General features: G+C 42.2%; 1 protein-coding gene across 1 annotated transcript in view; it reads left to right on the top strand.

Moving 5' to 3' along the window:
* Positions 1-12482, top strand: part of LOC126195249 (uncharacterized) — a 245445-nt gene that overhangs the window by 147196 nt on the left and 85767 nt on the right. The window contains exon 12 of the mRNA XM_049933777.1: positions 6122-6271. Within this exon, the coding sequence (XP_049789734.1) occupies positions 6122-6271 (150 nt within the window). The remainder of the gene's footprint in view (positions 1-6121; positions 6272-12482) is intronic.

The raw sequence follows: 12482 nt of genomic DNA, 5'->3' as shown, positions 1-12482 counted from the left end.
ACCGTGGCCAAGTACACAATGTCAGAGGAATATACGTGGGCTCTTGATGACCACATAAACTGTGGACAAGAGCTGGTCCCTGATAGCAGAGCCACCATTGTTACTGCTGTGTGTGCTGCTTGTGGGTGATGCTGGCAGTTTCTGATGGTGCCTACTAGAGTTAATCCTGTAAATATACTATTTGGAATCAGCACCGAATCCAAACAAGCAATATACTGGCAAGATGTGTAAGCAGTCCACAAAGGAGGAGCAGATGTCATGTCGGAATGGGCACGGTCGAGTATGTAGAAGCCCAGGTGTGTTTATACTACACTCCTCATCCTGTGAAAATTGAGAACCTCACCAAGAAGAAGGCTGCTAATGCGAGGATGTCTGTGGCAGGTGACGATGTGAATAGTAGTCATTGTGGCAGGACTATCAGGCCATCATGGAGAGGACTCATGACAAATCTTCCTTGAGGACCACACCAAAAGTGCTGGAAGAAACATCTGGCAGCCAGCTGGGGGCTACCGTGCATGGTGGCTGGGCCACAGCAGCGTAGGGTGAGGACCTACCGAAAGTGCGGCGTGTGCTGGAGGGCTGCCTGTGGAATGTCTGGAAGGTATTGCAAACCCTGGTAGCCCTTGTGGGTGGGAAAGTATTGGATTGTGTGGAGCTACATGCCGGTGTGCGGGAATGTGCGCCCTTTTGTGATGGGATGTACAGACTGGCCACATGACCGGCTGTAGCTGCGACAGAAACGGTGATGGCAGGAATGACCAGGCTGGCCACAACCTGGCTGACCGTGACTGGGTCAGCACAAGAGATGCTGCATCAATGTCTACTTAGCCGACAGTGGCAGTCACAGGACCAGTGCCGGCGAGCCTGATTATGGCAGCAGGGCCATCTGTGTTGGGGGCTGTCTTGGTGGAGCTGGCACGGACCTTTGTGGCAGTTATGGTAGTGGAGGTGACGGAGGAAGATGCAAATTGTGAAATGTGTGAAGGACCTCAAAAGAGTGGAGTCTCAGCCAGAGGAGGAATGAATCAGGATGCAGCGAGGGAAGGAGTTGGGAATGGTGGATGCGTGTAAGAGCATGATGACCGGGCAGTGAGGAAGGCATTACAAAAAGTAGTGAAAAGTGTGAACTGCGAGGAGGAGGCAGAGAATACTGACTGCATGCACGTTTGACCACGGTGGGGCCTCACGGTGTTTCGAGGTGTGTGAAAGTGCTCTCAGTGGTACAGAGGCACGCTGGAGCAGAGGGCACAGAGAGAAGAGTGACGCGAGAAGCCATAAACGAGGACAGAACAGAAGGTGAACTGGAAATCGAGGGAAGGGTAACTAGTACAGAAGGGCTCGCAGTGGCAGGGGCAGAGACTGCCAATGTCAGCTGGAGAGGGTCTTGTCAGTGGCACAGAACTCATCAAAACCCACCAGAAGCATCAGAGTCAGTGGAGGGAAAGGTGTCTCTGATGGATCCTTTTGCAAAACCAGGGTGCAGTAGAGATGGCTGCAAAGGAGCCAGTGGCAACAGGCAGCGAAACCTGTAACAGAGCCACTTGAGAGACCCGAGAGGACAGAAAAAAGTCCTAAACATGAGAGACAGTGGGAGCAGTGTAATGAGCGATGATTTTGTCCTGCAAGTGAACGTAGGAGAGGGAAGAAAGGTTGACTCCAGGTTGAAGTGAGAGAAGAAGTGATAGGGTGAAGTGCCAGACCAGGTGATGAGAAGAACTTGTTTGTGACAGCCCTTGCAAGTGGTGAAGGCCACAAAAGATCGTCTGAGCCAATTGAGGGAGGGAGACCGCGACTCCAAAGTGTCATTGAAAACCTGAAGAGTGGGAAGGGCCAACAGCCAGGCGATTGAGCTGCTGAAGCAGAAATGCAGTGGTGTACTGTGACAAAGATTTGGCACTCTCTTCCGGATTCAGGACCCCGTCAAGGAGCTCCTTGATACGTATTTGACTTCACTCACGTTGAGCTTTTCAGCTGCCACAAAATGACTGCCAAAGATTGGTTGTCCATGGTGATGGGAAAGGAGGAGAAACATGTGAAGTTAGCCAAACAAAGCAGAGAAGACGCAGTTCCAAAGTTCACAGAGAAGTTCACAGTCAAGGCACCAATGCACAAAAGAATTCACAGTCCTAGTGTACAAGCAAAGTTCACAGCTCTGAAATGTGCACATAAAATTGTCACAGACCAAGTGATAGAGCAGATGTAAAGTTCATAGTGCTTGAAGCAGTGCACACATAATATAAGACCGCAGTCACCAGTTGCAAGGGCCACAGTCTGAAACACACAAAAGAGGGGCAGCCCAGAGAATCATGTAATCGTCACTGTGGAAAATGATGCAAAACCAATAGATAGTCCTTCTTGTCAGTTGTATTGTAGCTCATGATACAAATGAACGCTGAACAGTTAATTTATTATGGGGTCAAACACAAGACTGCTCAGAATACAATAACAGAGATGCGACAGCCAGAGGTGATACCGAGTCAGTAGAAGTGTTCTAGCCCAGTGCATTGTAGTGTATTCATATCGTAAACAGAGTGAAGTCCAAACAGTATAACATATCCAAATCTTGGATATGACCGTGTAGGAAGGCAGTGAATAACAAGAGGAGGAATGATGTTTGTACAGATGCTCTTACAATGTATATTTATTGCATCCTCATCACAGAAAGTAAAGTCTCGAATAAGACAGTAATAACAGAATGATTGTCCTTCATCAGAGGTAGATACAAGTTGATGCCCAAACTAATGTTAGATAAACACCTTAGCATTGTATGCACTAGCACTGAGGCTCCCAGTAGATGTATGGTAGCTGTGGGGTTCATCAGAGGTAGATACAACTTGATGCCCAAATTAACGTTAGATAATCACCTTAGCATTGTATGCACTAGCACTGAGGCTTCCAGTAGATGTATCGTAGCTGTGGGGTGGCATTGATGCTCTGTTTCTCAGTGAGAATTCCACTTCTTGTCGACAACTTCTTGTTGCTCTAATAAGATGTGCCTCTCAATTCATGTTCATTGTTGTGTTTCATACATGATGTTAATAGTGTATCATCTTTTTCTATATTCATGTGTACTGTTCTGTGTCTTTTCTATTTGTTGATGAATGGTCTATTCTTGTATGGATAGTTATAATATGCACTAGATCTTCTCAATTTATCATCATTTTTCTGTATGCAGTTACTTTCATGCCAGACTAATTTTAAAGTACAAATTATATTCAACAGATAGTTCTCTGTGTACTCATTTGCCATTGTCTAACAATAGATCAGAGAGTCAGGTGTAATACCAGGGTTGTGTTGTGTACAAAGAAATCTTGGGCTTCCAACTGGTCGTCATTTACTAAACTACACAATATTTTGAATGGGCATCTACCCGTCATCCTCAGGTAAGGCATTGAGGACTGACTAAGACTTCCTCGTTCTGTAATTTATTATAATGCTGTGTGTATTTTGCGCATACCTTAATGTCTTGGAGACAGTCTGACCAAACTATCTGGATGGTGTTGTGGAACTATGTTGTCCATCTGGTTGTCACTTGCCATGGCCATTGGCGTAATGTATTGTCTTCAGTTAGAGCAAATTGTGGGGTTCCACACATTGTCCAGCTGGTTGCTGCTGTTTCAGTTCATCAAGTTCTCCACAAAGCATATTTTCAGATTCCTTAATACTGGAGTCCCAAAAAGATGTTGCTGTGGATAAAATCATTATTGGATCATATTCCATTGAATGTCTAGTGGAGATAACAATCTTCAGCAGTAGTTCAATTGCAAAAGGTGAGTGCAGAATCAGTGTTTGGTGTTCTTTCCCAGCGTATGTGGTCTGGTGTATGAAAGGTGTACTACATTGCAAAGGTATTTTTTAAATTCCACACTTTTGCAGCAACAAATTGTCCTTCTCTGATCCCATAACGTCTGCTGTTTTAGACGGTGGACAGAAAACCTCTTTAACCTGAAATTTGTGAAAGATTCTTGCTATTTTAAACAAAATATTGCCAACAAAAGGCAGAAAACCTAGAGTTTTGTTGATGTGCTCTCCTCTTTACAGATGGGCAACTTCTAACACAAGCTACCTGGGTCTGAAGCTCTTTGAGCACTGATAGCAAGTGTTTTAAGAACACTCATTCTTTGTGATGAGTGGTGACAACCTTATTGTAAATACAACCAGAATGACCTAGAGAGCCATTATTCTCCAGTCTAAACAAGACATCCAGAAAGACAGACAACCTTCTTTCACAGTTTCCACAGTGAAAGGGATGTTCGTATGAATGTAGTTGAGATGATGTAAAACCTCCATCAAGGCCAGACTGTGAGCAACAATGCATGGTGGAAGAAGGAATCTAGTGTTGTTAAAGAGGAGGCTGGGGCAGGGGAGGGATAGCATGGTAGAGGTGGGGGGCAGTGAAGTGCTGTTGTGGAGCATACAGGGATGTAGTGGGGAGAGAGTAGAGCTAGGTGCAGTTGGGTGGTTAGATAGGGGCGGGGAATGGAAAAGTAGAGAAGTAAAAGATTGTGGGTGTGTTGGTGAAATAGAAGGTTGGAGTGGGAACAAAGAAAGAGATAATTGGGTGAAGGACAGTAACTAATGGAGGTTGAGGCCAGGGGGGATTATGGGAACATAGGATATATAGTAAGTATTCTACCAACACCAGCTTTTCTGAATTATTCAGGTGGTAACTCACCCTGCAATATATCACACATTCCCTGTAACTCCTGTGGCCTCAGCCTTCATTAGTCACTCTCCTTAATGAACCTGTCTCCTTCACTGTTCCCACTACACCACCTTCTACTCCACCAAAGCACCAACAGTCTTTCTATGTTTCTCCTCTTCCACTCCCTTGCCCCCTCCCTCTCTCCCTCCACCCATCTAGCGACCCACTGCACATAGCTGTGTCTGTCCAACACATCCCTGTGTGCTCTCACCATCAGCACTTCTCTATCCCCCCACTCTTACCCTGTTATCCTTCTACCACCGCACCCTACTCTCCTCCAGGTTCATCCAGATTGCTTCTCCCTTCATGCACTGTTTCTCGCAATCTGGTCTGAGCAGCCAGAGACATTGGTCATGTGTGCATGAGTTTTGTGTGTGTGTGTGTTCTATTTCAGAAGCCCTTTGGCCCAAAGCTTACTTGTTTCGCCATCTTCTTGTTTTGCCTGTCTGTGACTCAACATCTCCATTATATCGTGAGCAGCAGTCTATCCACTCCATTAATTTATCTTCTCCATGAGGCCACACTATGAAAGTACCATTTGCATACCTTCAAACTACTGTCAGTTCAAGGGCTGCTGATTCCAGTGCTCTCTCTTCAAAGTCCTCAATAAAAGAAGTTTGCCACTAGGAAGACAAATGACTGTTTGTGGCAATGCTGTCAGTCTGTTCAAAATAAAATAGTGTTTTGAAACAAAATGGCGACATCTACCTGACACTACCAAAGAATTGGAGACTGGGACCTTTGTACGAAGTGATTCTGTATCGAAGCTAACTAGGCAGTGTGAACTGTTGCGATGGAGATTCCTGAGTCTATTGATAAAATTGCCCAATTTATATATGTGATGCAAGCATTTGTCCGTCAATGGTCTCAGCAAGGAAGAAAAATATTCAGTTAAATCAGATGTAGAAGCACCAGTGTTGCTTACAATTGGGCATAAAGGGAGACCTTCTTTATGAATTTTAGGAAGGCTATAAAGTCTGGGTGGTATGCAAAGTAGTCTTATCCACTTGATGGTCTCTCAAAGTAATGAGGAAGAATTCAGGAGTGCAGAACTTTTACACTACACTCATCGTGTAAGGTATTAATCAGTCTTCCTACTGTCTAATCACTTTGTAGAATGCACATATTATCAACATGCAAATGTCAAGGTTACAGTACTGTCAAAAGTGGGAAGTCTTTGTCGATCTTCAACAGCTCACCTGAGGATGATCAGCTCTCCTCCAGTCAAAATATGGTGGAGTATAGCAAATGATAGCCAGCTGCAAGACGGAAACTTGTTTGAACATATAATGTGCTGAGAAAATTTTAAAATTAATAGTTGTAATGGTTGTTAGCTACACACGGTTTGCAACATCTGTGTTCTACATTAATCTAATTTCATTTAACTATTGAGGTAGATGTTTCTTTTTATTTCAGATTCAAGTCCAGCCAGCTGGCATTGAAGAAACAAGTGAAGACAAGGAATTTTATGGTGATTTAGCGGAAAGTGAGGGAATTCCTATTGTCTGCAAAAATCAACCATACTACATTGGTGGTAAAGTAGATGTGTCAGACAGCAGTACATTTGTAAGTACTGAAGACCGAATTTTAGTACCTGTGTCTTGCACTGTACAGTACCACTAAATCTTTGCTACCTCGCTATACCAGTGCTCTGTGGAAATGTTGTAATGCCTCAGCCATCTACAAATTGATACTTGTATGTACACTTGCTTGCTTTGCCTCGCTTTACGTGACAAGGTCCAGGACCACTCGCAGTTGCAAGGCTCCTCTTCCACTGAATTTTGTGTCCGCTTTCTGCTGCCAATCGCCCTGTGTGACAATCTACAGCAAGTCCTTGTGGATTTCATCTCTCCACCTTTTCGTTTGTCTTCCTCACAGTCTTCAATTGTGGGGAGTAAAATAGGTGGATTTCAAAGGCCAAGCAACATGACCTAACCTTACAAGCCATTCGGATCTGATAGGGCGTATGGTATTTGGTCTACCGTAGATCTCTTCCACCTCATAATTATGCTGGACCCTGCTTCCCAGTGATCTCGCCTTGTACTGGGCCGTAGATCTTTTTTATGACTTTTCTCTCGAACACAAGGAGATTATTTTAAGTGTTTTTTTGGACAAACTGCATATTGATACAGTCATATGAGTTTAATCTTAGTGTTTTGTACAGGTGGAGCTTGAAATTCCGTGATTAAGAAAGCTGGTTGAGACTGTAATGTGATTGGTGTGTACCTTGTATCCTTGCTTTAATGTCTGCTTCACACGAAGTGTTCTGTGTAAAGATTATTCCCAGATACTTAAAATTATACACTTTTTATAGGATTAGATTATGACTACCAGCAGCTGGAGGTGGGTCTCTCGAATAGGCACGATTTCTGCTCGTCACCTTATACTAAATCTTCGATTCATTCGGAAGGAGACTGATCTTGCTTGCTGCCACCTCTACGCTGTCACTCATCCACATTAGTTCTTCCTTAGGTTTGGACAACAGGGCCTTGTTGTCAGGAAATGTGAGGTGTGGGATTTTCTCAGCTTTTACCTCGATACTTTCAAAATTCTTATGGAAAGCTTCCCTCGTAATTTTTTCAAGTGCCAGATTGAACAATATTGGTAAAACACCATCTCCTTTTCTCAACCCCGTGTTTATGTTAAAACTCTTAGTGTCTTGAATACCGACCTTCAGTTTGGCTTTTGAATCAGCGAGACAAACTCTAATTGGGCTGATGAGTTTCTTTGGTATTCCAAACTTCATTAGGCAGTTCATGAGGTTCTCCCAGAGAATGCAGTTGTATGTCTTCTTAAAATCTATGAATAGCACACGAAGGTCGTCAGCATATCCCCACATCTTCTCGCTGAGCTGTCTCATTACATTCCTGTTGTCCACAATTGAACAGCCCTTCCTGAAACCACCGTGATACTCACCAATCTCTCCTGGAAATTGCTGGATTCTGTAGAGCATACAGATGGACAAGATCTTACAGCAGATGTTTAAGACGGTGATTCCTCTGTAGTTGGTGTAAACCATTTTGTCACCTTTCTTGTGTATAGGGCAGATTTCTGCTGTCTTCCAGTCTTCTGGGACCTCCTGCACAATCTATATCCACTTGAGTAATGGATGAATTCTCTTGTGGAGTCTCTCACCTCCAGCTTGAATGACCTCCACATGCACTCCACCGCCTCCTGGACTTTTGCTCTTCTTCAGCTTCATTATCTGACTTTTAATTTCCTCCAGTGCAAGAGGTGGATAATATAAATCTACAGTGTCAGGAGGTTGGAATTTGAACAGATCTTTAGATTCATCACAGCTGAGGAGCACCCTGAGGTATTGCTTTCATCTCTCTGCATTGTTGAATGCATTCGTGAGTATGATCCCATTATTGTACTCGACAAACTTTTGGTGGCTCTGGAATCCCTTCTTAAAAAGGTTAACTTTATAGTACACCTTTCAAGCCTCTTTTTCCAAGAAATCTTATTGAACCACCTGATCAATCTTTGGCACACATTGTCTTTGCTTTCCTCAGAGTTGTGTGTTTAGTTCTCCATACTACTTCAAACTGTGCTTTGCCTAGTGCAAAATCCGTGCTGTGTAGCTGGGTCTCCTTGGTCGCTCTTCTCTTCGCTAGTTCTTAATGCATTCGACCATGAGCCAAGATTTTTGCCCCTGATCTGCTTCCTGATGGCTGCGTTTGTCACCTCATTTACTGCATCCTAGATTTCTTTACATTCTTCTTCTAGGTTATTTTGTGAATCATTTTCCTGTTGAATTTGAAAGGATTTGCTGAGCTGGAGCTGAAATTCGTCTTTCTTGTATTGTCTTTGAATGCATTGCTGTGATAGCACACAACTACTGACTTTGGCTTTAGGTTGTACTTGTAGTCAGATTTTTTCTAGAAAGTGATGCTGCGTCATTCCGCATCTTGTGCTGTCTTCACATCCATCACCCAGCTGATTAATTGTTTTATCATCTGGTGACAACCAAGTTCCTTTGTTTATATACTTCCATTAGAAATTTGTGCTGCTGATGAACATCACTTCTAATCAAGTAGTAAAAGGTCACAGTCAGTCAAAATGACGTTTATTGCATATCTAGATTTTGATCACTGTGTGGCTATCTTCAGTGCTATAAAACATGTGATGAGCCAATTATAATAATGGCTTACTAAATTTATTGTTGCATACGCTCTAAATCTAAGTCAGTCATGAAATACACTGTGTGATCAAAAGTATCCGGACACCTCCAGAAACATATGTTTTTCATATTAGGTGCATTGGCCTGCCACCTATTGCCAGGTACTCCATATCAGCGACATCAGTAGTCATTAGACATCGTGACAGAACAGAATGGAGTGCTCCTCAGAACTCACAGATTTCGAACGTGGTAAGGTGATAGGGTGTCACTTGTGTCATACATCTGTACACAAGATTTCCACATTCCTAAACATCCCTAGGTCCACTGTTCCAATGTGACAGTGAAGTGGAAACGTGAAGGGACATGTACAGCACAAAAACGTACAGGCCGACCTCATCTGTTGGCTAACAGAGACCACTGACGGTTGAAGAGGGTCTTAATGTGTAATAGGCAGACATCTATACAGACCATCACACAGGAACCAAACTGCATCAGGATCCACTGCAAGTATTATGACAGTTGGGCGGGAGGTGAGAAAACTTGGATTTCATGGTCAAGTGGCTGCTTATAAGTCACACATCATGCCAGTAAATGCCTAATGATGCTTCACTTGGTGTAAGGAGTGTAAACATTGGATGATTGAATAGTGGAGAAACATTGGGTGGATAGACAAATCACGGTACACAATGTGGCGATCCAATGGCAGGGTGTGGATATGGCGAATGCCCAGTGAACGTCATCTGCCAGTGTGTGTAGTGCCAACAGTAAAATTTACAGGCAGTGGTGTTATGGCGCGGTTGCATTTTGCAAGGCATTATCACAGCACAGGTCTACATTGATGTTTTAAGCACCTTCTTGCTTCCCACTGTTGAAGAGTAATTTAGGGATGGCAATTGCATCTTTCAACATGATAGAGCACCTGTTCATAATGCAAGGCCTGTGGCGGAGTGGTTACACAACAGTAACATCCCTGTAATGGACTGGCCTGCACAGAGTCCTGACCTGAATCCTATGGAACACCTTTGGGATGTTTTGGAATGCTGGCTTTGTGCCAGGCCTCACCAACTGACATCAATACCTCTCCTCAGTGCAGCACTCCTTGAAGAATGGGCTGCCATTCCCCAAGAAACCTTCCAGCACCTGATTGAACATTTGCCTGCGAGAGTGGAAGCTGTCATCAAGGCTAAGGGTGGACCAACACTATATTGAATTCCAGCATTACCGATGGAGGGTGCCATGAACTTTTAAGTCATTTTCAGCCAGGTGTCCAGATACTTTCAATCACATAGTGTACATAGCAGTAAATGTAAGTTAAAACATTAAACACCCTTGTATAAGCACATGGTCTCAACTGGACTATTCACTTCAGAGGCTGAGTTCACACTAAGGCCACTGTTTACAATTATAAGACGGCTGGCTTCAGTGTATGTTGTACATGTTTTCAGTGCCTTCCTTACGTGTATGATGCATTGACAACAGGTATTAACTTCATTTTTCCTTGACAGTTTGTATTTTTTATCATTTTATTTCTTGTTTTATACTTTTTTATGTACATAAACCAAAAGAGGTGTTTGTAACTAAACGTAATTACTGAAGTTTTACAGTTGTACTTGGTGATAATTGTGTGTACTAGCCACTGGTGCCAGTTACTGCTGCACATTTTGCATTTGAACATAATTTTAAAAATATCTTGTTCAAATATTTATGTTAATAAAATTTTATCAGTCCTTTACTACATACTAAGTACAATTAAAGGAATTGGAACAAAAAAGAGTGGTGCTTAAAGTTGCTGTACCATCAGCAGAATGTCAAAAGGCCAGGAATCGTTTTGCTTTAAAATGCCCTCTCTTTTGAGTTTCATATACTAATCCAACAAAATTTACACAGTTTGCTGTTAAAATTAATAAACTATCAGTTGCATCATGTATTTGTGCAGTAAATACTTTGCATCCATGTGTGATCTAGGAGTGTAAGCATGAGTAGGTGATTATTGTCAGGTCAATGCATCTACTGGGATTGGCGCATAGTAGCTTTTATCCCAGTGATTCTTAAACAGTTTCTAAAACTGAGTGCTTTTCATCTACGTCTTCCCTTTTCACACAGATGGAGCATCCTCATGTGTGAGGAAAAAACTGGTGTATTGTACCCACTTGTAAGAAGGTACACAGCAAAGTTAGATTTTTCTGCTGCATTTTTACATCTAATGTGAGATGTTTACTGAACTTGCCTCCCATCCGTCTACCTGTTTCTCCCATGTAGCAAGCATTGGAGTCAGGACATTTAATTATATAAACACCTTGAAACTTCCTGGCAGATTAAAACTGTGTGCCGGACCAAGACTCAAACGCGGGACTTTTGGAGCTGTGAGGACAGATTGTGAGTTGTGCTTTGGTAGCTTAGACAGTGAGCTTTTGCCCGCGAAAGGCAAAGGTCTCGAGTTCGAATCTTGGTGCGACAAACAGTTTTGTTTTTTCTTTTCCAAAAACTGAGGCCACCCTTCACTAATTTTACATAAATATTGTAAACAAATGTACATATTATTGCTGTTGTCACTTACATTGAAACTAGTTTCTTTCTGCCTATGTTGTCGTACTTGTCATTGGTGTAATTATGAGGTTAGTCATTGACCTTAGCAATATGTGTTACTTTATTCAGCTCCACTTCATGCCCTGTACTTGAAATTGGAATTTTTAACAACCAATTGATGGAGAAATTAAAAGTATGATTTCTTGTACAGACTGAGGCGGTTCGTTTTGTAATTTATGATACTGTCAGCACAAGTGCCTCTCATTTAAAATAGTAATGTTCAAATCTAAAAAGTTAACTGATCTATTTGACTCCATGTCATACGTGGATCCAATTTTCCTTTGTTGCCCATTGAACTTCTTGACAATTATTTTAACATCCTTGTTGTTACCTCTAATTAATAGCAAGATATCAATCTATCTGAATTAGTATATTAGTATACTTGTCACATCTGGATTGTTCTGGAAAAATTTATTCTCCAAATGGTTGATAAAAATATCAGCTAAAAGCCTGGAAGGGGGCTCCGTACACTTAGACCACCTTTTTGTAAAAATATATCCCCCATTGATTTAAAATAATTATACTAAAAAATTAATGTAAGCAACTTGTATGTTATCATTGATTTCATCGTTGGACAATCTGTTTTTTAAATTATGTTCAATTGCCAAATGTGCAGCAGTAAGTGATGCCATTGATGGTACAACATGTACAACTGTAAAGGATTAGTCACTGCTTTTAATTACAACCACCTTATTTGTTTTATGTTCATAAGTTTTAAAAAAAGTATAAAATAATAAATAAAATGATAAAAAATAAGAATTGTCAAGGTAAAATAAAGTTAATACATGTTGTCAATCCATCATACATGTAAGGAGGACACTGGAAATTGGTATGATGTACACAGAAGCCAGGTGTGCTGTAATTGTGAACAGCGGCCTCACAAGGAGAGGTCTCCAGCTATGGGACTAACTTTTTGAAACCAACTGGTGTGGTGATGTAGGTTAAGATCCCAGGTGTCACACCCTGCAGCCATTCACCCTGGTGGGCCATCATTTGTGAGTACTTGAATGAAAGGGGGGGAAGGCAGTAGCATTCAAAAAGTTGCGGTGTGGTGCGGTGTAATGAATA

The sequence above is a fragment of the Schistocerca nitens genome, chromosome 7, assembly GCF_023898315.1.
Source record: "Schistocerca nitens isolate TAMUIC-IGC-003100 chromosome 7, iqSchNite1.1, whole genome shotgun sequence".
Lineage (NCBI taxonomy): Eukaryota > Metazoa > Arthropoda > Insecta > Orthoptera > Acrididae > Schistocerca > Schistocerca nitens.
Note: the sequence above shows the minus strand (reverse complement) of the source record. Positions and strands in the feature narration are given on the sequence as shown.